General features: G+C 39.3%; 1 protein-coding gene across 24 annotated transcripts in view; it reads left to right on the top strand.

The window, feature by feature from the left end:
• The window catches only part of ERBIN (erbb2 interacting protein), a 125058-nt gene that overhangs the window by 72403 nt on the left and 26366 nt on the right, over window positions 1-26289 (top strand). For 21 of the 24 annotated variants that reach the window (XR_009452667.1, XR_009452668.1, XM_059694478.1 and 18 more), the window contains 10 exons: window positions 2244-2318; window positions 2915-3059; window positions 4298-4370; window positions 4675-4804; window positions 5142-5257; window positions 8342-8411; window positions 18111-18210; window positions 21527-21648; window positions 24560-24733; window positions 25575-25757. Coding sequence is in view for 22 of the 24 variants with exons in the window: in XM_059694478.1 (XP_059550461.1) it covers window positions 2244-2318; window positions 2915-3059; window positions 4298-4370; window positions 4675-4804; window positions 5142-5257; window positions 8342-8411; window positions 18111-18210; window positions 21527-21648; window positions 24560-24733; window positions 25575-25757 (1188 nt within the window). In the remaining 2 variants the exon portion in view is untranslated. Of the gene's footprint in view, window positions 1-2243; window positions 2319-2914; window positions 3060-4005; window positions 4035-4297; window positions 4371-4674; window positions 4805-5141; window positions 5258-8341; window positions 8412-18110; window positions 18211-21526; window positions 21649-24559; window positions 24734-25574; window positions 25758-26289 lie in introns of those variants that run through there. The other 3 variants (XM_059694485.1, XM_059694473.1, XM_059694495.1) reach the window with 2 other exon arrangements.

Raw genomic sequence — 26289 nt, 5'->3', positions numbered from 1 at the left:
CTCTCTCAATATATGTTTTATATGTATTAATCTATTTCCATATTAACTGTTTGAAAATTCTTAATTATTGTTTATTTTATGAATTAGAGAAGCATTCAAAAATCATTAATTTTTCACCCTAGCCAGTTTGGCTCAGTGGATAGAGTGTTGGCATGCAGACTGAAGGGTCCTGGGTTTGATTCTGGCCAAGGGCATATGCCTGGGTTGCGGGCTTGATCCCCAGTAGGGGCTGGGTAGAAGGCAGCCAATCAATGATTTCCTCTTGTCATTAATGTTTCTATCTCTTCCTCCCTCTCCCTTCCTCTCTTAAATCAATAAAGAAATATATTTTTTAAAAAATCAATTTTTGTATCATTTTGGTCTTCCAACTATATATATATACACACACACACACATACACACACACACACACACACACACATACTAATAATAGAGGGATATGCAAATTGTCCGGGACGCCATCATGTAACTACCAATCGGGACGGGGCAGGCTGTAGCAGAGAACTCTCAGCACATCCGTGCCGGGGGTCCGAAGGATGCGGAGAGGAAGGGAGAGCAGATAGGCAGTTAGGGGGATCAGGCCAGGAGGAGAGAGCAGATAGGCAGTTAGGGGGATCAGGCCAGGAGGGGAGCACAGATAAGCAGTTAGGGGCATCCGGCCAGGAGGGTAGCGAAGATAGGCAGTTAGGGAGATCAGGCCAGGAGGGGAGAGCAGATAGAGCCATCAGGCCCACAGGAGAGCAGTTAGGGGCATCAAGCAAGCAGTCAGGTGAGTGGTTAAGAGCCAGTGGTTCCGGATTGTGAGAGTGATCCCGGATTGGAGAGGGTACAGCGCGGGCTGAGGCACCCCCCTGCACCGCTACCCCCCATGCACAAATTTCGTGCACCAGGCCTCTGGTACTTTAAAAAAAAAACATACTATTAGAATTATAACAGGTAAAGCTCAAAAGGGAATTTTAAAATATCCATGTTGTACCTAGAATTCTTACCAATATTTATTTGTTAAACGTAAATTGGAATGATATGCCTTTTATCTATTACTCATGTTATTATGGTGACTAGATACGTTGGTACTTGATGCCATCACAGTGTCATTGACTGGACACAGGTTTGTGGGGTGACAAATATCTTTGAAGGATGAATTCAGAAGAGCTTCCAAGGGTGAATGCCTACAGTCAAATTTTGCTTGAATACCAAGGACCACTACAACTCTGATCGATCTTTTGGGTCCTCAACATTATATTATAAACAATCTTCCACCGTGTAATTGCTGGGAGTTTAAAATAACTGGGCCACTCATTTGGTTAGAGTGTCATCCGTACACCAAAAGGTTGTGGGTTTGATTCCCAATCAAGGCACATACCTAGGTTGTGTGTTTAATCCCTGGTTGGGCCACATATGGGAGGCAACCAATTGATGTTCTCTCTCCTTTCCTCTCTCTCTAAAAATAAGTAAAAGCATATCCTCGGGTGAGGATTAAAAAATAGTAATCTATAATATAATAGTAATCCTATATAATAAAAGGCAAATATGCAAATTGTCCCCTCAACCAGCAGTTCGACTGAGAGTTCAACCAGGGGCTGGCCCCTTCTCCAGCTGGACCCCACCCATGCATGAATTCATGCACCAGGCCTCTAGTCTATAATAAATAAAGTATAATATGCTAATTAGATCGGACGTCCTTCTAGATGAAGCCGGGGCTGCGAGGGAAGCCTGGGTGCTGGCTGCGGAGGGAAGGAAGGCCTACTCTTGCACAATTTGTGCATCGGGCCTCTAGTAATAAAAGAACAGAATGCGCTTATCATGTGATTATGCTGTGGTTTGCTTACCTTTCCCTTATTGGACATTTAAGATGTATGTTGCCCTATTTCTTTTTTTCTTTCCTCTTTTTCTTAACAGCCTTCATGTTTTTACAGGTAATGATTGAGAGAAGCTTTTTATTGTACTCTTGAAAGCAGTGGCACTTATTTTTATTTCTTTATTGTATAAATATACCTATTATGTAATCAAAAGCTTACATGAATGTTATTCAGTCTGCTGTTAGGGATTGTCTATCTTTTTGTTCTCCTGTAGTTGTAATATAGTAGAAAGGCTTGACTCTCAGCTCTGCTTTATTTCCTCCTCAGTTTTTTGTTTTAAACTAAAAGTTGTCATTAGACATTTCTAGGGGCTACCCCCCCCCCCAAATAAAAACATTCAAGTAAATAATTGGATTCCCTCCTCTTCCTTCTAACTCCAAACAGCCTGAAGTACTTGAGCAACTAAGTGGATTGAAAGAATTTTGGATGGATGGGAATAGACTGACATTTATTCCAGGGGTATGTATATCAAATTTTAAATGGCTTTCCTTACTGCTCTGTATCCTTTACAGTTTTATTAATTGTATATTTTCAAATCATTTTTACTTGGTGAAAATATGGATGGTTATTTAATTCTTAATAGTATTAAATAGTTATAAAGAATTTTTTATTGTTAACACACAACTAACTAAAATCAGAAAATTTTCACAATAAACTTTTGTAAAATAGTCTTTTTTAATACCATGCATTGTGCCCTTCCCAGTGGTTGCAATTGGCTTTGTAACGTAATTCAGTTTGCCCATGGAATTGTTCAAGTAGAGTATTTTCCATGTAGTTTCTGTTTTATCAACTGACATTTTGTTCATTCCCGCACCTAAAGAATAAGAATCCCTGTGTGTGTTATCTCCATTGTCACTCTGCTGGGCTAAAATTAGTAGAAGCTCTTAGCTTTATTACTGAATACATAACTAATGGTACTTTTTTTAAATTATGAGTTTCCTCTTCCATATAAAATACTTAATTATAGCGTATAACTTGGTATTAGGTCCATTACCTAAACGTTTTACAGATCATTTACTGTTAATAGTCATTCGATCTTCTTTTTTTACCTACAGTTTATTGGTAGTTTGAAACAACTCACATATTTGGATGTTTCTAAAAATAATATTGAAATGATTGAAGAAGGAATTTCAGCATGTGAAAACCTTCAAGATCTCCTATTATCAAGCAATGCACTTCAACAACTGCCTGAAACTATTGGTTTGTATTGCTTTCTAGTTCATGTAATTACTTTTTAGTAATGGAAAATCTGAGGAATTAAGTTTTTGCCATTGTTGAGATAGTTTTTCTGTACTGCTGAAGTCACAAATCTTGCTTGAATTTTTCCTAATTTACTAATAATTTTTCCTAATTTACTCCTTTGTTGACATTACTGTATTTTAATTTAAGGAAATGTCATTTTTATTACTGTAAAAAAATTTATTGTTTTAAAAAAAGGTTAATTGATCCAAACTTGGTTGAATTCTTGGTCATAGCCCTTAACCTTATAACTTTTTTTCAGTCTTACTTCATTTTAGACCAGGGGTGGGCAAACTTTTTGACTCGAGGGCCAGAGTGGGTTCTTAAACTGGACCGGAGGGCCGGAACAAAAGCATGGATGGAGTGTTTGTGTGAACTAATATAAATTCAAAGTAAACATCATTACATAAAAGGGTACAGTCTTTTTTTTTTTTTTTTTTTTTAAGTTTTATTCATTTCAAACGGGCCGTAGTTTGCCCACGGCTGTTTTAGACTCACAGCCACAAGAGACCAGTTTAGCAAATTTTATGAGTCTATTAATTCGTCTAGTTGCTTGTCTGATAATGCATCAAGGGAATTAAATTATTTTGATTAAAGAATCAAAAAGTTAAATCTTGGCTTCTTTGTGATGTTTAAATATAAAACTAAAAATTATTTTTACGTGTTTTTCAATTGAGCTACATAGTCTTTTTTAGCTCAGGTTGCATTTTTTAAATTCCATAATTTATTCAGAATGTTTATTTTAAATTAAGCTACATTTTCTTGCTTTAGTATTTGTTATACATAGAATACATAGAATAGTTTGTTACACACCTATGAAGGCTACCTTCATACTACCATTTCTTTAATTCATTAATAACACAAGTTTTTATTAACATGTTTTTACTGTGCATGGCATTGTTTTAAGGAGGAGGACTATAACCGTGAACAAAGCAAACAAAAAGTCTCTACTCAAATGATGCTTACATTTCAGAGGGGGTTAATAGGTAAATACACACTAATGTTAAGAGATAATATGTAGGTAAAAATTGAAAATATATGGTAAGGGAATAGAATGAAAGGGTTTGTGTAGTATTGCCAGGTTGATTAAGAAAATTTTTTATGATTAAAGTCAAATGTCATTTGTGCTCACATTGACTGTTGGTTGACTTGCTTATAGTTCAAGCTGGAAAATTGTGTATTATTTCTTCCCTCAATAGGTTCATTGAAGAATGTAACAACTCTTAAAATAGATGAAAATCAATTAATGTATCTACCAGACTCTATTGGAGGGTAAGATTTTTGTGAATTAATAAAACTAGAAGACTTTACTTTCAATTCAGCATGCCATATATATTTTCAGATAATTGCATAAATAGCATCTAAAGGAGATTTCATAAACATTTAAAAAAGCAACTGATTGCAGGTTGGGTATATTTATAATAAAGATAAATCGATTTTTTATTGGTGAAGTTTATCTTAGTGGAGACAGTTTTGCTAGTTTCATTAAAGTCAAGTTCAAAAGTTCCTAGGTTCTTAAGTTTTGGATTATATATTAGAAATATTTTTTAATGCATGTTTTCTTTCTTAATTAAAGGTTAGTATCAATAGAAGAACTGGATTGTAGCTTCAATGAAGTTGAAGCTTTACCTTCATCTATTGGGCAGCTTACTAATATAAGAACCTTTGCTGCAGATCATAACTATTTACAACAGTTACCCCCGGAGGTACTGTATTTTAACTTCTTTTGAATTTTCATTTTTTTCTAATTATTTATTATAGGTATCTAGTATGGTTTTATTTTCTTTCAGAAATAATTACATAACTAAGTTACTTTTTTAGCTACATTTGTTTACAAGAGATACCAGAGATACTTTTCTTCATACATGAAAATTGATAATTGAACATATAATTAATAAAGGGAAAATGTAAAATTAATAAAGAGAAAATATAATTTACTTTTATAAATGAGAAGAGTATTTTTCATAACTTTTGAAAATATTTTACTTATGTCTGTTTAGCAGAAAGCCAAATTTCTGATCTCCAGTTTTATGTTTCTTTCAGATTGGCAGCTGGAAAAATATAACTGTGCTGTTTCTCCATTCCAATAAACTTGAGACACTTCCAGAGGAAATGGGTGATATGCAAAAATTAAAAGTCATTAATTTAAGTGACAATAGGTTTGTAATATGTATTTATTGGTTTGTTTATAGAAGACATTGATTAGATAAAATTAAAGTTTCATGCCTTAACCAGTTTGGCTCATTGGATAGAGTGTCGGCCTGCGGACTGAAGGGTCCCAGGTTCGATTCTGGTCAAGGGCATGTGCCATGGTTGCGGGCACATCCCCAGTGGGAGGTGTGCAGGAGGCAGCTGATCGATGTTTCTCTCCCATCGATGTTTCTAACTCTCTATTCCTCTCCCTTCTTCTCTGTTAAAAATCAATAAAATATATTTTTTAAAAAGTTTCACTATATATATATGATAGGAAATCTAATACATATTCTTTTTATATATACTCATTTTTATTTTTATTTTTATTTTTTTTAATATATTTTATTGATTTTTTACAGAGAGGAAGGGAGAGAGAGAGTTAGAACCATCGATGAGAGAGAAACATCGATCAGCTGCCTCCTGCACATCTTCTACTGGGGATGTGTCCGCAACCAAAGGTACATGCCCTTGACTGGAATCGAACCTGGGACCTTTCAGTCCGCAGGCCGACGCTCTATCCACTGAGCCAAACCGGTTTCGGCTATACTCATTTTTAAATAGAATTTTTATCTGAAATGATGTAATTTTACCGGATTTTAATCATACTGTTGTTATTTGTCACAGTTCTTTTTTTCTTATGTTTTTATTGACTATTAAAGAGAGGCAGGGAAGAGGGATAGAGTGATAGAAACATCAATGAGAGAGAAACATTATTGATCTGCTACCTCCTGCACACCCCCTAGGAGGGACGGAGCCTGCAACCCCTGAATGGCCATCGAACCAGTGATGTCATGGTTCCTGGGTTGATACCCAACTGCTGATCCATACCAGCTGAGCTTCATGGTTCATTTTGTGTTGACTTTAGTTATGCAACCTTTATTCTCTCCTTTATAGCAAACTTTTTTATTCCTAAAGTCAGATCTTCAGAACCTTAATACTGCTGTTGAGCAAAGCAGCTTTTTTTTTTTTAAAAATATATTTTATTGATTTTTTACAGAGAGGAAGGGAGAGAGATAGAGAGTTAGAAACATCAACGAGAGAGAAACACTGATCAGCTGCCTCCCGCACACTCCCCACTGGAGATGTGCCCGCAACCAAGGTACATGCCCCTGACCGGAATCGAACCTGGGACCCTTCAGTCCGCAGGCCGACGCTCTATCCACTGAGCCAAACCGGCTACGGCGAGCAAAGCAGCTTTTAATGTAATCTGCTTTTTTGTATTTTTCTCTGCAAAGGTGTGATTAGACACCCATCATATAGCTTGGACGATATAGCCAAGGTGTAGAGCAGGTAGATCACTAGGGCTGCTAAATTGTAACAAAGTTTAAGGTAAGAACAATAATTTTTCCAGAGGTAAAGATAAAATACAGTAGTCCCCCCTTATCCATGATTTCACTTTTTGCGGTTTCAGTTACCTGCGGTCAATTGTGGTTCGAAATATTTAATGAAAAAGTGCCAGAAATCAGCAATTTATAAGTTTTAAATTGTGTTCTGTTCTGAGTATCATGATGAAATCTCATGCTGTCTCACTCTGAGCTGAATCATCCATTTGTCCCGCATATCTTCACTATATAAGCTACTTGCCCTGTTGTTGATCACTTAGTAGCCTCTTGTTATCAGATCACCTCTCACCGTATCACAGTGCTTGTGTACATGTAACCTTTATTTTATTTAATAATGGCCCCAATGCACAAGAATAGTGAGGCTGGCAATTTGGATATGCCAAAAAGAAGCCATAAAGTGCTTTCTTTAAAGGGAAAGCTATAGCCGAAACCGGTTTGGCTCGGTGGATAGAGCGTCGGCCTGCGGACTGGGGGGTCCCAAATTCGATTCCGGTCAGGGGCATGTACCTGGGTTGCGGGCACGTCCCCAGTGGGAGATGTGCAAGAGGCGGCTGATCGATGTTTCTCTCCCATCGATGTTTCTGACTCTCTATCTCCCTTCCTCTCTGTAAAAAATCAATAAAATATATTTTAAAAAAGGGGGGGAAATCTATGTATGTATTGGGGTTGGGCAGCGGGGAGGAAGTAAATATAGGGTTTGGTACTATCCTTGGTTTCAGGCATTCATTGGGTGCGGGGGTGGGGGGTGGAACTTACCCTCTGTGGAAATGGGAACTTCTCTAATGATAAAAGAGTGTTTCTAGAGCATTTTTACATTTTGCTTTCATAGTTTCTTATAAAGTATTCAAAACAATCCTATGAAATAGTATAACAGGTATTCCCGTTTTGTAGAGAAAATTAAGACTCAGATTTAATGACCTTTAATGAAAACCCAGTTTTCTGACTAGATAGGATATTCTGACTTCTATTTTTTTAAAGAATAACCACTGCCTTAAAAAAAAAAATTTAAAAAAAAAAATTAAAATCCTTGTTTTAGCCCATACATTGTACCCTAAAACTAGGGCCCTAAGTTCCAACAAATTGCCTTGGAAGATGGGTACAAAAGAGTAGATAAGTGTAAGACAGAAGGTTTAAGTAGACATTCTATTTAAATGGGATTCTATTCTAATTTAGCATTCTAATGAGTTTTATATTACTTTGTTTTTACTTGTTATAATGTTAAAACAGTCCTCTTGAATATGAAAGTGCTGGCTTACAATGAAATATAGATCAGTGCAGTTTCTATAACAAGCTGTCACTATGAGTGCTTCCTATAACAGAGTTTGTTCTCTAAATACAAATAAAACATCCAAAGCAGTTTTATGAGACATTGCTTAATGTGTTCTTGTCTTTTCATTAAGGTAGGGATAGTTAATATTCTTACTAGATAATTTTTTGAGGTTATTGGATTATCCATTCCCCCCCCCCCGACCAAATTGATTCAATTGAAAAATTGTATCTTAAAAACTGATTCCTATAAAACTGATTAATATTTTGTTTTATGTCCCATTCAAAGACCTATATTGTTGTGTGTTTTTTTTTCGTGAATTAGCTACTTTTCTCCTATTTTCATATGCAGTAACATAGCATTTTTTAGAAGACCGAGTTATTTTCATTTTAACATTTCTCATGTTAAATTTTAATTTTTTTTTGTATATTTTCCCATAGGTTAAAGAATTTGCCCTTTAGCTTTACGAAGCTACAGCAGTTGACTGCAATGTGGCTCTCAGATAATCAGGTGAGCATTCTGATTTTGTAAATTACTGAAGTTTCAATTATTGTAAACAGTTATGTACTGTAATTTACACAGTATTATTTGAGAGCAGTTATACTGGTGAACACGCATAAAAACATATTATACATTAAAGAAAACCTTAGAAAATATTTAGATGCAGATAACTTTAGTGAAATATATGTAGATTTTTAAATAGTAAATTCTGTTGGACTTGTCTGATCTATTAAAAAAATATATTAGGTTAGGAGGTCAGACACAACACTTCCTAACTTTTTAGTTTTTATAGTAATTCTCTATGGCATATATCCGTAAAAATTTGATAATTTAAATTATACTTCTAATTAAGCACTTTCACATACCTTAAGGAAGTGTTTCTAAGGGATTAAGAGTTGTATCTTGGGCTTTTCTTTGTTTAGCAAACATTTATTGAAAGCCTACAGCAGACCACGAACTATTCTGGGAGCATGAGATATATTGGTGAAGCAAGTACTCTTCTTACGTCCTTATTGAGTTTACATTCTCATGGGAGACAAATATCTGTGTAATGTTTCAGAGCTAAAGAAAAATCTTGATGGGCATTAGAAGAATATGAGGGTTGAATATACTATTTGCTGATTTTTCTCATAAAATAAAGCTTAGTATTTGACTTTCAGCAATGCCTTATAATAATTTATCTAAAGCTGTTTAGATACACTGGTCTCATGAGGTATTTATAAGTTCAATAGTGACATTTGCTTCAGGGACTGTATTATGTCTCTCTTTTGGAGTATATTAACAACCTTGTTGTGTACTACAGTAAAGAAATCCACTTGTCTGTGTATCAGGATTCTCCAAACTTCTTAACTGAGGATCCCTTTCCACCTACCTCTTATTAAAACCCTAAAAGTCTTAAGTTGATGTTGATCCATTTATGAATCAGACTGTAGTATTTACTTGTTCTGCAAATTAGGAAAGGAGATATTAAAATGACGATAACTTTGTTTTTATTAGAGCTTGAACACAAGTGTGTCCATATATTTGGTGCTCTTGACTCTCTGATCTTTCTTAATTGAATTACTTAGATTTGAACCTGATTTGAAATTTTGCAGCTGGATTCATTGACATAACTCCCAATCTTGGAGACTCTTAGACTGTTAGTAAAATAACACTGTGGTGGATAAATTATTGCTAGCAGATTATGCCAGGTGACTCAGTTTAGTGAAATTATCTAGTATCTAATATAGTTTCTTCATATTTGCATTGTTCTATTCTTGCTTCCACTTGTTAATTACTTTAATACAAAAATTATGGTGATGAGGGTCTTGTGTTTTTCTCACTTTGACAAAATAGTAAAGTAGAAAATAGTAAAACATATTTACAGAGCTATAAAACCTCCCTAACAGTGTCACCCAGATGTTTTACTATAGAAGAAAGTATGGGGAAGAAGGTATGTGACAGTGGTTTGACTATGAATTATGAAAACAAAGTGCTCCTGAATATTTCACTGACAATGTAGGGAATATACCTATAAGCAGTACATGCAATAACATAATTTTTCACGATTCTCTCTGATGGCTTGAACAGAACAATTGATTATTTACTCCTCATTCATTTTGCCATTCTCATTTAAGAACCATTTAATGAACAACTGCTTCATGCCAGGCAAATGAAGGTCACTTTAATACAATATGGTGAAAGACTTGGTGTAGGACTAAGGCTTCAGCATCAAAGAAAGGAAACATAACTTGGGGGTGTAAAGGCAGGTTTCCCAGAGGAGGAGATGCCTGCAATGCCTAATTACTTCTCAAAAGAGTTACAGGATTTAAACAAAGGAAGGGGAAGAGTGTTCTGGTTTGAGAGAATATTATGAGCCTAAGTATTTACTGGTGAATCAGTCTAGTATATTCGGTAACTCTAGTCCATCGTGACTAGAGCATTACCTATTAGATGGAAGAATAGGAAATGAGGCCAAAGAGGTGTACAGTGACCAGGTCATAGAGCATGTTGTATGCCATGCAAAGGAGCTTGTATTATATTTCAAAAACAGTAGACTTCATTTTCTTGCACGTCAACTCTGATAAATTAATGAGTGGCTTTGAAAGATGGTTTTAAGGATTCTGAAGCTATATTCAGGCTCAGTTGAAAATTGCTATGATTAGGGTGACTGTAATTTATTGTCCATATTAGGCTAGGACACTTAATAGTGAAAGAAAGGCATATAGTCATTTATCAGTTACTCATATATCTTCAATTTAAGAGGAAGAAGTGATTGTGTGATACATGTGAATCCTCCTATAGGAGAAGAGGAATCAGTGTCACATATAAGCAGGCAAATGTGATCAGATTGATATTTTAGAACAGTTGTGGGGAACATCCAGCCCACAGGCCATGTAAGGCCTGAGAAATAATTTGGTCTGGCCCTGCCAAGGCATTAGGAGTGAGTTAATTAAATGTTTGACCAAATATAACAGGCTAATTTTAAAGTTGATAATTTTGTATGGCCCACAAATAATGATATAAATATCCAAATGGCCCTCAGCAGAAAAAAGGTTTCCCACCCTTGTCTTTTGGGGCTGTGTTATAGAAGATGGATTTAGCAAGGGATGATGCCAGGTGTGAAGGCAGGGGAGACTGGTTGGAGAGCATTGCCATACTCAAGGCAATAGAAAATGTTGCCTTGAAATAAAGTAATGATAACAGTGCCAGGGAAGAGCCAGTATATTTAAGGCATAACTTAAAACGTCATGTCAGTACAACATTTGAAGAGGGCATATATGTGAGAAGAAAGGAAGTAAAAGCAAAAATGATTCTCAAAAGTTTTGCTTGAGTGACTAGGTGGAGATTAATACCGTAACCAAAATAGGGAATTACAAAGGAGAAAATACGTTTCTGGGAAGAAGTTAAGTTCCAGTTAGGTATACTGCGTTAGAAGGACTCTTAACATTGAGGTAGGCATGTGTAGAACAGTTCTAGTGGCCATGAGACCCCTGCAACTTAATTTTAGGCTACAGTTTCTATGAACTTGATTTATCCTTTCTTTTAATTTCTAACTTTCAGCGATTTCTCAAAATTATTCCTAAAGGCATAATTTCCTTTTTCCCAATACCATAATATATTTATTCCTTTTAACATGTAAAATTTCTTTATTAAAAAGATTTGTGGCACAAGAAGAAATATAAGATTTATCCCATCATCTTAATTACTTTTCCTAGGGGGCTGTTTCATGACTTTTATTATTTTCTCAAAATTGATTATTTAAAATGTTTTTAAATGCTAGGGATGGATGAATCCTGAGGACTACTACTATTTAAGTGGCAGGTGAGTTAGTAGTCTTAGAAAGAGTGACCATAGAGGTAGAAGGGAAACTATGTGGTGGTGGTTTCAAGTTAAGGCTGAAGCAACTAGCTTGAAAGGAGTTGAATCAACTACAATAAAAAAAATAGAAAAAAATAAAACACTTGGCGGCTAAATAGCATGCCATTAAACAATGATTGGGTAACCAAAGACATCAAAGAAGAAATAAAAAGCATTCTGGAAACAAATGACAATGAAAACACAACAATTCAAAATCTATGGGACATACAGTGAAAGCAGTCCTGAGAGCTCTACACGCCTACCTCAAAAAACAAGAAAAAATGGTAATAAGTTATCTCACCCTACAACTTAAAGGATTAGAAAGAGAGTAACAAGAAAAGCCCAGAGTAAGCGGAAGGAAGGAAATAATAAAGATCAGAGCAGAGATAAACGACATAAGAGACCCAAAAAAATAACAAAGATCAATAAAACCAACAGCTGATTCTTTGAAAGGACAAACAAGATTGATGAACCTCTAGTCAGGCTCACCAAGAAACAAAGAGGGAGGACCCAAATAAACAAAATCAGAAATGAAAGAGGTGAAGTAACAACTGACCCCACAGACATATAAAGGATTATAAAAAAACTATATATATCCTGGCCTGTGGGGATCGGGCACAAACCAGCTGACATCCCCTGGGGGGTCCTGGATTGCAAGAGGGCGCAGGCCAGGCCGAGGGACCCCACCAGTGCACGATCTGGGCTGGGGAGGGACTGCGGGAGGGCTCCAGGGTGTGTCCAGACCATCTCGCCCAGTCCCGATTGGGGCCAGCTGGCCAGGGAGGAACCACAGGAGGGCTCCAAGGCATGTCTGGCCCATCTCGCCCAATCCCGATCGGCTGGACCCGAGCAGTAGCTAAACTACCAATCAGAACATCTGCCCCCTGGTGGCCATTTCGTGTCATAGCAACTGGTCAAATGGTCAGACACTTAGCATATTAGGCTTTTATTATATAGGATACTACAAACAACTTTACTCCAACAAACTGGACAACCTAGATGAAATGGACAAATTCCTAGAAAAATACCAGCTTCCAAAACTCCATCAGGAAGAATAAAAAAACTTAAATAGGCCAATAACTACTGGTGAAATTGAAACAGTAATCAAAAAAACTTCCAGCAAACAAAAGCCCTGGACCGGATGGCTTCACAGGGGAGTTTTACCAAACATTAGAAGAAGAACTAAAACCTATTATCAGGTTATTTCAAAAATTCAAGAGGAAGGCACACTTCCAAGCTCTATCTATGAAGCCAGCATTACCTTAATCCCCAAACCAGATAAAGACACTACAAAGAGAATTATAGGCCAATATCCCTGTTGAACTTAGATGCTAAAATCCTCAACGAAATTCCGGCAAATCGGATCCAGCATAACATTAGAAAGATCATACACCATGACCAAGTGGGATTTATTCTGGAGATGCAAGGATGGTACACTATCCACAGTTGATAAACGTTATACATCACATAAATTGAGAGACAAAAATCACATAATCATATCAATTGGTGCAGAAAAGGCATTTGACAAAATCCAATATCCTTTCCTGATTAAAAACTCTAAGCAAAGTGGGAATAGAGGGATCATACCTCAACATAATAAAAGTCTTATATGACAAAGCTACAGCTAACATACTCAGTGGGCAAAAACTAAAACCATTTCCCTTAAGAACAAGACCAGGATGCCCACTTTCACCACTCCTGTTCGACCTGGTACTAGAAGTGCTAGCCATAGTGATCAGACAGGGAAAAGAAATAAAAGGCATCCAAATTGGAAAAGAAGTAAAACTGTCATTATTCACAGATGACATATTGCACATAGAAAACCCCAAAGAATCCATCAAAAATTAGACTTAATAAATGAATTCAGCAATGTAGCATAATACAAAATTGACACTCAGAAATCTATAACTTTTTTATACACCAAAAATGAACTCACAGAAAGAGAAACCAAAAAAAAAAAAAAAATCCCATTTACCCTTGCAACAAAAAAGATACCCAGGAATAAACTTAACTAAGGCGGTAAAAGACCTGTACTCAAAAAACTATAGAACGTTGAAAAAAAAAAGAGATAAAGGAATGCATAACCAAATATACCATGTTCGGGGATTGGTAAATCAACATCATTAAAATGTCCATACTATGCTAAGTAATCTATAGATTCAATGCAATCCCCATTAAAATACCAATGAGATATTTCACGAACTCTCCAAAAATTCATCTGGAAAAAAAAAAAAAGACTTCGAATAGCTGCAGCAATCCTGAGAAAGAAGAACAAAGTTGGAGGCATCACGTTACCAGATATCAAGCTACTGATATATTACAAAGCCACTGTTCTCAAAACTGCCTGGTACTGGCACAAGAACAGACATAGGCCAATGGGACAGAATGGAGAAACCAGAAATTGACCCAAGTCATTATGTTCAGTTAATATTTGACAAAGGAGGCAAGACAGTCTTTTCAATAAGTGGTTTTGGGAACATTGGACAGATACATGCAAAAAAAAAAAACGAAACTAGACCACCATACGCAAAAATAAACTCAAAATGGACAAGTGATTTAAACATAAGACAGGAAACCATAAAAATTTTAGAATAATCCATAGGCAGCAAAATATCAGACATATCTCCTAGCAATATGTTTACTGATACATCTCCTAGGGCAATGGAAACTAAGGAGAAAATAAACAAATGGGACTACATCAAAATAAGAAGCTTCTGCACAGCAAAAGAAACATGAACAAAACACCAAGAAAGCCCACTGCATGGGGAGAACATATTTGCCAATGTTACATCTGATAAGGGCCTAATCTCCAAAATTCATAGGGAATTCATACATCTTAACAAAAGTAAGATAAGCAATCCAATAAAAAACCGGGCAAAGGACTTAGACACTTTTCGAAAGTGGACATACAGAAGGCCAAGAGACGTGAAAACATGCTCAAAGTTACTAGTCATCCGAGAGATGCAAATCAAAACTACAGATACCATCTCACACCTGTCAGAATGGCTATCATCAACAAATCAACAAACGACAAGTGCTGGCGAGGATGTGGAGAGAAAAGAACCCCTGTGCACTGCTGGTGGGAATGCAGACTGGTGAAGCCATTGTGGAAAACAGTATGGAGTTTCCTCAAAAAATTAAAAATGAAACTCCCATTTGACCCAGTAATTCCACTTCTAGGACTATATCCCAAGAAATCAGAAACACCAATCAGAAAGGACATATGCACCCCTATGTTCATAGCAGCACAATTTACAATAACTAAGATTTAGAAACAGCCTAAGTGTCCATCAGCAGATGAGTGGATTAAAAAACTTTGGTACATCTACACAATTGAATACTACGCTGCTGTAAAATAGAAAGAACTCTTATTATTCACAACACATTGGGTGGACATGGAGAGCATTATGCTAAGCGAAATAAGCCAGTTGGAGAAAGATAAATATCACATGATCTCACTCATTTGTGGAATATAATGAACAACATAAACCGATGAACAAAAATAGATCTGGAGACAGAGGCGTAGAACAGACCGTCAAACTTCAGAGTGAGGCAGGGGAATGGGGTGGGGGGTAAGAGGTCAACCAAAGGACTTGTATGCAATGCATATAAGCTTAACCAATGAACACAGACACTAGGGGGGTGAGGGCACGTGCTGGGGAATGGGGTGGTTGGGGAGAGGTCAATGTGGGGGGGGGGGGAAGTAGACTTACGTAATACTTTAAACAATAAAGAATTTAAATCTTAAAAAATAGAGTTTAATATAACAGGATAAATGCCGTTGGGAGGTCAGTTCAAATGAAGTCTGACTTGGGGTGCTGAGCACACATACACTACAGATTATGTGTCATAGAATTGTGCACCTGAAACCTGTATAATTTTGTTAACTGGTGTCACCCCTAAAAAAGTCAGTAAAAAAAAATACATTATATTTTGGCAAGTTATAGCTAATGAGTTACAACTAATGTGAATTTAGAGAGATGTCAAAACCCAAATTGAATCAGTCTAAGAAATAAATGAGGGAATTGAACCATGTGATTATTGATTAGACTTCTAAGAGGGTTGAATGAGAAAGAAAAGTGAAACAAAGTAAGTGGTAGCTTAGGGTAAGAAGGGATCCTTGAATATTGTTTTTAGGTTGTTGGGAATACTCTGTGGGGAGATTGAGATTAAGGACATGATAGGGGTTTGGATAGCTGAAGTGGAATCTAATAGAACCAAAAGCTCTGGCAGGGATTCTTACCTTGAAGGGAGCTTGAGTTGAAGTTTGTAAATGATAAAACTCTTAGAATGTAGCCATTTCTGAACTCTTAGCAGTTCTTGAATCCTATTTTTTTATTGATTTCAGAGAGGATGGGAGAGGAAGAGAGAGAGAGAAACATCAACGATGAGAGAATATCATTGATTGGCTGCCTCCTGCATGCCCCACCCGGAGCATCGAGCCTGCAACCTGGGCATGTGCCCTGACTGGGAATAGAACCGTGACCTCTTGGTTCATAGGTCAACGCTCAATGCCTGCTGGGCTTGAATCCTATTTTTATCTTTAAAAAATATTTTAAAAGATACTACCTTTTTCAGACTACAATTTAGAAATTTAAGGAAGGATTTTCAGGCAACTTTGAGAACGGTGTTGAAATTGGTTACCACAAACTTGTAGTTGACACTAATTTGCTCAGTTGTGCAATATAGAAAAAGCACATAATTGTAATGATTCTGCATTGCACCTTTGCCAAGCCAGGTGCAAGAGAAGGACATTGTAGCAAATAGATCTTGATAATTGGCAGGAAAGTGGTTGTAATGAGATATGGTGAGGTACAAAAGGAGAAGCAAAGATAGGAAAGAATGCTGGTGACAGAGTTGAAGGTTCAAGGGAATGACGGTCTTGGTGAGGCACATTGACAAGTCATGTGAGAGCTGCCTAGGGCCTATGTTGCCATACCCTGTGGTTGTCCTTTTCACTGGCCACTCCTCAGCTTCACTTTTAGGAATTCTTCTTGTACTTATCCCATATACTAGTATGTAGTGCCCCTCCTGGTGCTCTAGACTAGCAGTGGCCAACTGGTGGTCCACGGACCACTGATGGTCCGTGAGGTCCGAAAGGTTGGTGACTGCTGCTCTAGACTATGCTTTAATTTATTTCCCTATACTTTCCTCTTGGAAACATTTATTTACTGGACTAAAAGTATGGCTATGTTATCTATATTTTATGTCTGTTGAATTAGCCATGACTGTGGAAAAATTAGCATAACAGAGTTAGGATAGATTTATACTACTAGAGGCCACTGGATATGAGGAAAGGACTTAAAATGATAGAGGCAGGATTTATGTTTCTCAAAAGAACAGGTGTTTATACTTGTGGAGAGATGGGTAATGATCTCACAGCATTTGTAGGCACTAACTCACTTCCTGATCGAGGGTTTATGAGATGGCGAATAAGCAACCCTTATTTGAGGAGGTTTCAGGGAAGCCCCATCTTTGGAGAAGGAGTAGATATACCATTTCCATTGTCGGAAGAGATCAAAGGGAAGTTTTCAGTGAAGAAGACATTTGAGATGCAGAGGAGTTTGTTTATTGTGGAACAAGGAGGGCCCACAGAGGAAATGTTTGAATGGAAGTAATATTATAGCTAGCTGCAGGGTTTTCACAAGAGTAAGTCCAAAACATTAACTGATAGAGTGGCAGGAGCAGGAAGGACTGGGTAGTTCCCTGCCTATCTGGGGTTGGCCAAGGCTTGGATTAGTAGGATGTTAAGTCAGGAGGGTGGCACAAGCATTAATATTAAGTAAATTGAAAACACCAGTTAGGGAAATAATTTTAAGAAAAAATGAGGTCCAAAATAATGGGCTTCCAATTCCACTACTGAGTAACTTGTGATGTCATTAATAGAAACATTAGACACAGAGAAGAGAAAAGCAGGTTACAATTTATTGTTTTAAGTACTGTCTTTCAGCTGAAATAAACTGCATAACTTAACTAAAACTTCTAAATCATTTCTACGAAAGTATCTTCTCAAATGAGAGTAGTAGGGGAAATACAGTGAATGGAAAGCTTTATTTTATAGCTTTATTAAATCAATATGGTAAGTAATTATTGGATTGTGGATATGAGATCTTTTAATACTTTATTGATAATCAGTGATAAGTTCAATACAGTATTAGTTCATTTTGTACTTCAAACTAAATTTTATTTAGACTTTTATGAGGTTTAAAAGCAATGCTTAAAGTTTTTATTATGTATATATAAATTTGTTTTTGCAATCTACACATTGATACTTTATAGAAAAAATGGTGAGTACCTATTCAAAAGAATTGCTAGATATGTATTTGCTTTAGGATTATTGAAAATTAAACGTTTATTTTCTTTCTGTAGTCCAAACCCCTGATACCTCTTCAAAATGAGACTGATTCAGAGACCCAGAAAATGGTGCTTACTAACTACATGTTCCCTCAGCAGCCAAGGACTGAGGATGGTAAGAATTTAAGAATGTCTTTTCTTTAAAAAAAAAAAGTTGAAGAAGATATATTTTCAAATATATATATATATATATCCTATATAATAAAAGAGAAACATGGTAATTAGCCATACATCCGCTACCCTTCCCATTGACTAATCAGGGCTATATGCAAATTAACTGCAAGCCAAGATGGCGGCCGGCAGCCAGGCAGCTTGAAGCTAACATGAGGCTTGCTTGCTTCAGTGACGGAGGAAACCAACGTTCCCCACCTGCCGCTGCTGGCCTCTGAGCTTGCAGTTTGAAACATTGTTACAAATATAGAAGCTAAACAAAACCCCAGAAACCTGCTTTCAGCCAGCCGGGTTATGAGGAAAGGACGTAAAATGGTAGAGGCAGGATTTATGTTTCTCAAAAGAACAGGTGTTTATACTTGTGGAGAGATTGGTAATGATCTCACAGCATTTGTAGGCACTAACTCACTTCCTGATCGAGGGTTTATGAGATGGCGAATAAGCAACTCCAACTCTCAGAGCTGGAGTTGATACAGTGTTTCGATTATAGAACCCAAACAAACCAGATACCTGCTTTCAGCAGCCGAGGCCTCAGAGCTGGAGCCAGTGCTAAAGCTGGCCCAGAATTAAAACAAAAAGAAAAAAAGGAGCAGTTGGGAGCTTCAGTCACCCGCCAGCCTGAAAACAGCCCTCAGCCCCTCACCCAGACTGGCCAGGCACCCCAGTGGGGACCACCACCCTGAAGGGTGTGTGACCAGCTGCAAACATCCATCATCCCCTCACCCAGGCTGGCCAGGCTCCCCAGTGCGGACCCCCACCCTGATCCAGGACACCCTTCAGGGCAAACCAGCCGGCTCCCACCCATGCACCAGGCCTCTATCCTATATAATAAAAGGGTAATATGCCTCCCAGCACCGGGATCAGCGGAGCCGAGAGGCCTCCCGGCACCGGGATCAGCGTGACAGGGGGCAGCGCCCAAACCCCCTGATCAGCCCTGCTCTGTGTGTGACAGGGTGCGGCGCCCCAACCCCCCCCCCCACGGGCCCTGCTCTGTGTGTGACGGGTAGAGCCATAACCTCCCCATCGGCCCTGCCCTGAGTGTGACAGTGGCGGCGCCCCAACCCCCTGATCCGCCCAGCTCTGTGTGTGACGGGGCGGTGCCCCAACTCCCCTATCGGCCCTACTCTGTGAGTGACAGCGGGGAGCCCCTTAAGCCCCTGATTGGCCCTGCTCTGTGCGTGACAGGGGGCAGCGCCCCAACCTCCTGATCAGCCCTACTCTGTGCGTAACGGAGTGGCGCTGCAACCTTCCCATCGACCCTGCCTTGAGTGTGACAGGGGGCGGTGCCCCAACCCCCCAATCGGCCCTACCCTGAGCGTGACTCCGGGTGGCATCGCAACCTCCCGATCCGCCCTGCTCTGTGCATGACGGGGCGGCGCCCCAATTCCCCAATCAGCCCTGCTCTGAGCCCGACCAGGGGCTGCACCTAGGGATTAGGCCTGCCCTCTGCCACCCGGGAGCAGGCCTAAGCCAGCAGGTCGTTATCTCCCGAGGGGTCCCAGACTGCGAGAGGGCACAGGCCGGGCTGAGGGACTCCCCCCTCCCCTCCCCTCCCGAGTGCACAAATTTTTGTGCACCGGGCCTCTAGTGTGTGTGTGTGTGTGTGTGTGTGTGCGTGTGTGTGTGTGTGTGTGTGTGTGTATGTATATATATGGTGGTGAAGACCTAGGAGGAGGGTACATAGGGATGGCCAGAGGGGAAGTAAAAAGGGGGTAGAAATGGGAGACATCTGTAATATTGTCAACAATAAAAAATATATTAAAACAAAATAAAATAAGGATAAAACAATAATACTGGTAAATCACAGCAAGTTGTGAAGTGAATTTTAAGTCTCTAAGACTTACTGGTTTGAAGGGAATTTGGAGAATCCTATATAATAAAAGGCTAATGTGCAAATCAACCAAACGGTGAAATGACTGGTCACTATGACATGCACTGACCTCCAGGGAGCAGATGGTCAACACAGAAGCTGCCTCTGGTGGTCAGTGCACTTTCATAGGGGGCTCACGGCTGGCGAGTGCAGCGGTGGTGACAGGAGCCTCTCCCGCCTCCTCAGCAGTCGAACATCCCCCAAGGGCTCCCATGCTGCGAGAGAGGGCATAGGCTGGGCTGAGGGATGCGCCCTGCCCCCCCACCCCACCCCCCGCCCCGACTTTCTTGCACCAGGCCTCTTAGTTGGTTAATAAAGTTCTCTGAAAATGGGATAAGAAAGCAATGTCTCAGGGTTATAGATAGTGGAATTTAGAGGTATGTGCATATAATGTACTTCCTTACATGATTCCTTGAAATTAAACAGCAAACATCTATTATGGATCTCTCTATTCTAAATCACATTTAGGTAAATGTTGGGAACTCATGTTAAGTGTTATGTGATTAGGATTATTAAACCAGGGAATATTTTGTTCACTTCTATTGTTGGTTGTAGAATTAACACTACCCTTGGATCTATACACTAGGTAAAGATAATCTGTAAAATTCTGAGTATAAATGTTACTTCTTCTAAGTTCTTAATTACATTTTGCCAAGAAAGGGGAATATACCAATTGCTATTGGTCACAAATGTTGTTCAACAGTTAGGGCATTAAAGCCTTTGAAATTAAGGAGCAAATTGTTTTTGTATATGTTGTACTGTGTGTGTGTGTGTGTGTGTGTGATGTTTATTATATGTGGCACTTAATATAATTTTTATGTATTTTTCTGAAATCAGTGAGCATCTTTATGACCCCAAATTAATTATAAATTATCTCTTAATACATAGAGACACTGAAGAAAAAAATCAGTTTTAATTTTTAAAATAGACCATAGGCAATTTAAATAAATTTTTAAGCCTCAGTTTTCTTATCTTGAAATAATGATAATAGCATCTGTTTTGCAGGAATTTTGTAAAAAATGAAAAACACTGGTTATAAAGTGCCTAGCACTATGACAAAATCAATTTGCCTATTATTATTCTTACATTGTTTTGGCAGGTTTAGTACACAGCTTTGAAATACTTTAATAGATTAAAACTAAAATAATTTTACTTTTGTTCCATAACTAGTGATAAGTAATTAGAAAACTCATTACCTCACTCTGCTAATTATTTGTTGCTCTTTGCAAGAAGAAGTAAAATATATGCTTTGATAAGTTATTTTGTGGGTATATTTAATGAGATTTATTTTGATGAAAGAAATGTTTAGCTTTGGAATTGAATCAGCAAGTAATAATTTTTCATTATTACTCTAAAACATAGTGGATTTTTTGTTTGTTTGTTTTTCTAGTTATGTTCATATCAGATAATGAAAGTTTTAATCCTTCATTGTGGGAGGAACAGAGGAAACAGCGGGCTCAAGTGGCGTTTGAATGTGATGAAGACAAAGATGAAAGGGAGGCACCTCCCAGGGTGAGTGTTTTTCCTCCTTCAAATTTGAAATAGATCTACTGATACTTACTGGTACTATATACCCACTAGAGGCCCAATGCATGAAGTTCGTGCAAGAGTAGGCCTTTCTTCCCCCGCTGCTGGCACCGCCTTCCCTCTGGCACCTAGGACCCAGGCTTCCCTCGCAGCCCAGGCTTCGTCCAGAAGGTCGTCTGATCTAATTAGCATATTACGCTTTTATTATAGACTAGAGGCCCGGTGCACAAAAATTTTGGGGGAGGTGTGGGATGGGGGGTTGTCCCTCAGCCAGACCTGTACCCTCTCACAGTCTGGGACCCCTTGGGAGATAACTACCTGCTGGCTTAGGCCAGCTCCCAGGTGGCAGATGGCAGGCCCAGATCCTGCTCTGGGTCACAGATGGCAGTCCCTCTGTCACGCCACCCCGCCTCACTGCCTGCCGCACACAGCAGGCCTGGCAGTCGGTAGGGCAGGGCGGGTGGATCACAATCGGCCCAGCGGGTGGCAGATCGCACACGGACTGCAGGCCTGGCGGGTGGTGGGGCGGAGCGGGCTACCGGGCCACGCACATGGACTGCAGGTCCCGCCAGCTGCCGGGCCGCGCACACGGACTGTAGGCCCCGCCGGCCGCCGCGCCGCACACATGGATGGTGGGCGGCAGGGCAGGGCGGGGCGCAGGGCAGGCGGATCATGATCCGACTTGCCCCGCCGGCCGCCGGGCTGCACACACATATGGCAGGCAGGCAGCTTCTGGGGCTGCACACGGGCGCCTGGATGGCGGCTCACGCTGGCAGCTTGCGCTGTCCTGCCCTGCCTGCAGTATGCAAATTAGCCGCCATCTTTGTTGGCGGTTCATTTGCATATCATGCTGATTAGCCAATGGGAGGTATAGCGAAGGTATGGTCAATTACCATGTTTGTCTATTATTAGATAGGATACTGTGCTGTTTTGGGAGACACAAAGAAATATATTATTTCATTCCTTGCTCTCAAGGCACTCGAAGTTTTACTGATTATGTATCATGTGAAGTAATTTGAGAACAATATAAAATTATGTGATTAAAAGCTAGATTTCATAGTGTATCTAACCATAAGAGAAAAAGGTTATTGCTTCTCCCTTCCCTTTCATTAATGATATAGATATAGATATATAGATACATAGATATATAGATATAGATATACTAGGGGCCCGGTGCACGAAATTCGTGCACTGGGTGTGTAGGGGCGGGGGAGTGTCCCTCAGCCCAGCCTGCCCCCTCTCACATACTGGGAGCCCTCAGGCGTTGACCCCCATCACCCTCCAATCGCAGGATCGGCCCCTTGCCCAGGCCTGACGCCTCTGACAGAGGTGTCAGGCCTGGGCAGGGGACCCTCATTTCCCCCCATCACTGGTTCTGCCCCAGCCCAGGCCTGATGCCTCTGGCCCAGGCATCAGGCCTGGGCAGGGGACCCCCAGATCCCTCCGATTGCTGGCTCTGCCCCTTGCCCAGGCCTGATGCCTCAGCCAGAGGCGTAGACCCCCATCACCCTCCGATCGCCTGATCGGCCCCTTACCCAGGCCTGACACCTCCGCCAGAGGTGTCAGGCTTGGACAGGGGACCCCCATCTCCCCCCAATCACTGGCTCTGGCCCCCGCCCAGGCCTGAGGCCTCTGGCCCAGGAATCATGCCTGGGCAGGGGACCCCCATCTCCCTCTGATCACTTGCTCCACCCCCTGCCCAAGCCTGACGCCTCTGACCCAGGCTTCAGGCCTGGGCAAGGGGACCATCATATCCCCCCAATCCCCGGCTCCGCCCCCCGCCCAGGCCTGATGCCTCGGCCAGAGGAGTTGACCCTCATCACCCTCCGATCACCAATCACCGGATCGGCCCCTTGACCAGGCCTGAGGCCTCCGGCAGAGGTGTCAGGCCTGGGCATGGGACCCCCAGCTCCCCGCGGTTGCAGGCTCCGCTTTAGGCCCAGGCAAGGTACCCCTAGCTCCTGGGACTGCCAGCTTCGACCGTGTCCAGCTCCCATCGCTGGCTCCACCCCTACTTCCTGCTGTCACTGGCCAGGGCGGCAAAGGCGCCTGATTCTCCGATCATGGCTGGGGGGCAGGGCAAAGGCGGCCCCAGGGCCGCCTTTGCCCTGCCCCCCAGCTCTTAGCTCCCCCCTGGGTTTCCGATCACTGTCAGTGGCAGGGGGCTTCTTCCTGCTTTCCCTTTCGCCTCCCTGCATTGTGCCTACATATGCAAATTAACCACCATCTTGTTGGCAGTTAACTGCCAATCATAGTTGGCAGTTAATTTGCATATAGCCCTGATTAGCCAATGAAAAGGGTATCGTCGTATGCCAATTACCAATTTTCTCTTTTATTATATAGGATATTAGGGATAAAGAACGCTGTTATAAGCCTTTTGTTTCTTTTTGGGATTGAGAGTGTTTGTCAGTGTTAGAAGTAACAAATACCAGTTTACAAGTTACTTAAGGATGTAACTCTTTTTCCTTTATATAAACTAGCTGAACTTCAGAAAATGACAGGGTAATTTACCTTTAAAGTGTTTGGTTCACTGCACATAAGACAATATATAAATGTGGGAATTTTATATGTGTCTGGATTAATATCTAGCTGGAAAACATATCTGGTTGAAAGACAAGTGACAATGTTTGCAATATTCACACCATATATACCTCAAGTGAAATATGTTTATGCCTGTTAAGAAGTTTTTAAAACAGTCAAATCCATATTTCATCTTTGACTAGTGATAAAACCATATTTTTGTTGAGTCTAAAATGCTTTTAAAGGCCTATCATCTGTTCTCACAGTTGCCTCTATGAGCCAGATATCCAGTGTAATTAAGATGGATCATAGATTGAATTTTGAGGTTTCTTTAGAAATATTTATCCATATTTTAATTTTTTCTTAATTTCTCTAGGAGGGAAATTTAAAGAGATATCCAACACCATACCCAGATGAGCTTAAGAATATGGTCAAAACTGTTCAAACGATTGTACATAGATTAAAAGATGAAGAGACTAATGAAGACTCTGGAAAAGATTTGAAACCACATGAAGATCAGCAAGTTGTAAATAATGATGTGGGTGTGAAGGTTAGAAAACTCAATTCAAAAGAATTAAGCAAAACCTACTGTCAAGTTATTTTAAAATATTAAATGATAATTGATATAATCATCCTTTTTTTATACGCTAAAATGTACTCCCAATTTTAGGGTGATATTCTCAGCTACTTGAACTAAAAGGTGTAACAATCAGTGAACCTTCCTAATTGGTAGTATTACACTTCATTGTGGTTGCAGACTGTTCAGATAGGCATGGGAGTGTCAGCATAAGCTTACAAAACAATTTATTGCCTGAGCAAAGAAGATAATGAATGTCAGAAAATTCATTGTAATGAAAACATGCCCCCTCCCCCCCACCCGTAATACTGATTCATTCTAATACTAATTGTAAATGTATTACTATGACATACCATTGGCATTTCCTTGGGATATTTCAGAAACGTACACAAATCCTTAAATTACATCCCTTTAAGGGACTTTTTTCTCACATTGTATCACAGAAAAAGTTTTATCGTGTCACTAGAGTTATTACACATTTCACAATGAGTAGAAAACAGTCTAGCCATTCTGAATTTGACCATGGTGAGCTAAGTGACTCACTCATGACCATCCACTTTGGCAAGTTCTAAGATGGAATGTATCCTCAGCTAAATAAAGTGTGAAGTTTAATGTGGCTCATGGACTTTTGTGTACCTCCTGTCCACAAAATCAGCATTTTATCGGAGTGCTACAAATTTCCATGTTTAAAGTTTCCTTGATTTATCCAGGATAAGAAAACATTAAATTATTTTTAAATTTTCATCTGAACTTTAACACAAGAATAGATATAAAGCATAAGGAAAATGAATTCTTTATCTTCTCTTTTACTTAGACTTCAGAAAGTACTGCTCCAGTAAGAAGCAAAGCCGATGAAAGAGAAAAATATATGATAGGAAACTCTATACAGAAGACTAATGAACCTGAAGCTGAGACCAGTCCTGGGAATCCACCAGTGATTGCAAATATGAAAGCCTCTGAGAACTTGAAGCAGGCAAATCATGATGATGTTTTTGAGGTATGGCTTTATGATTATTCTGGAATGATCATAGCAACTGATAAGAATGTAATATTTCATTGTTACTAACTGAAGATAGGAGAGACTTCATATTGATAGCAGAAAATAATGCTAATGCATTTACTATTGAGAAATTTTATAACGTTTGCTATAATATAATATCACTCATTTACCGGTTTAAACTTAAATTTTTTGACCCAATGTACTCAAATATTTACAATGTATTTGAGTTCTATAAAATATGTAATAGTAATTGCTTTATTTCTATAACTTGAAAATGAAAAGATTGCCAGTGGTATACTCCAATTATTTGGTTTATTTAAGCATTCATCATTGATTATGAAGTATTTTTTTCCTTAAATATCTGAGACATTTTTCCTTAGAGTTTCTTCTAGTGGATTCATCAATGAAAGCTGTAGCCTTTTTTAAAAACAGCTTTATTGATGCGTATAACTCACATATACAACTCACCCATTTAAATAAAGGGTACAATTCAGTGGTCTTTAGTATTCTAAAAGTTGTGCAACCTTCA

The sequence above is a fragment of the Myotis daubentonii genome, chromosome 4 (genome assembly GCF_963259705.1).
Source record: "Myotis daubentonii chromosome 4, mMyoDau2.1, whole genome shotgun sequence".
NCBI lineage: Eukaryota > Metazoa > Chordata > Mammalia > Chiroptera > Vespertilionidae > Myotis > Myotis daubentonii.
The sequence above is the reverse complement of the archived record's forward strand: the minus strand, read 5'-3'. Positions and strand labels throughout refer to the sequence as shown.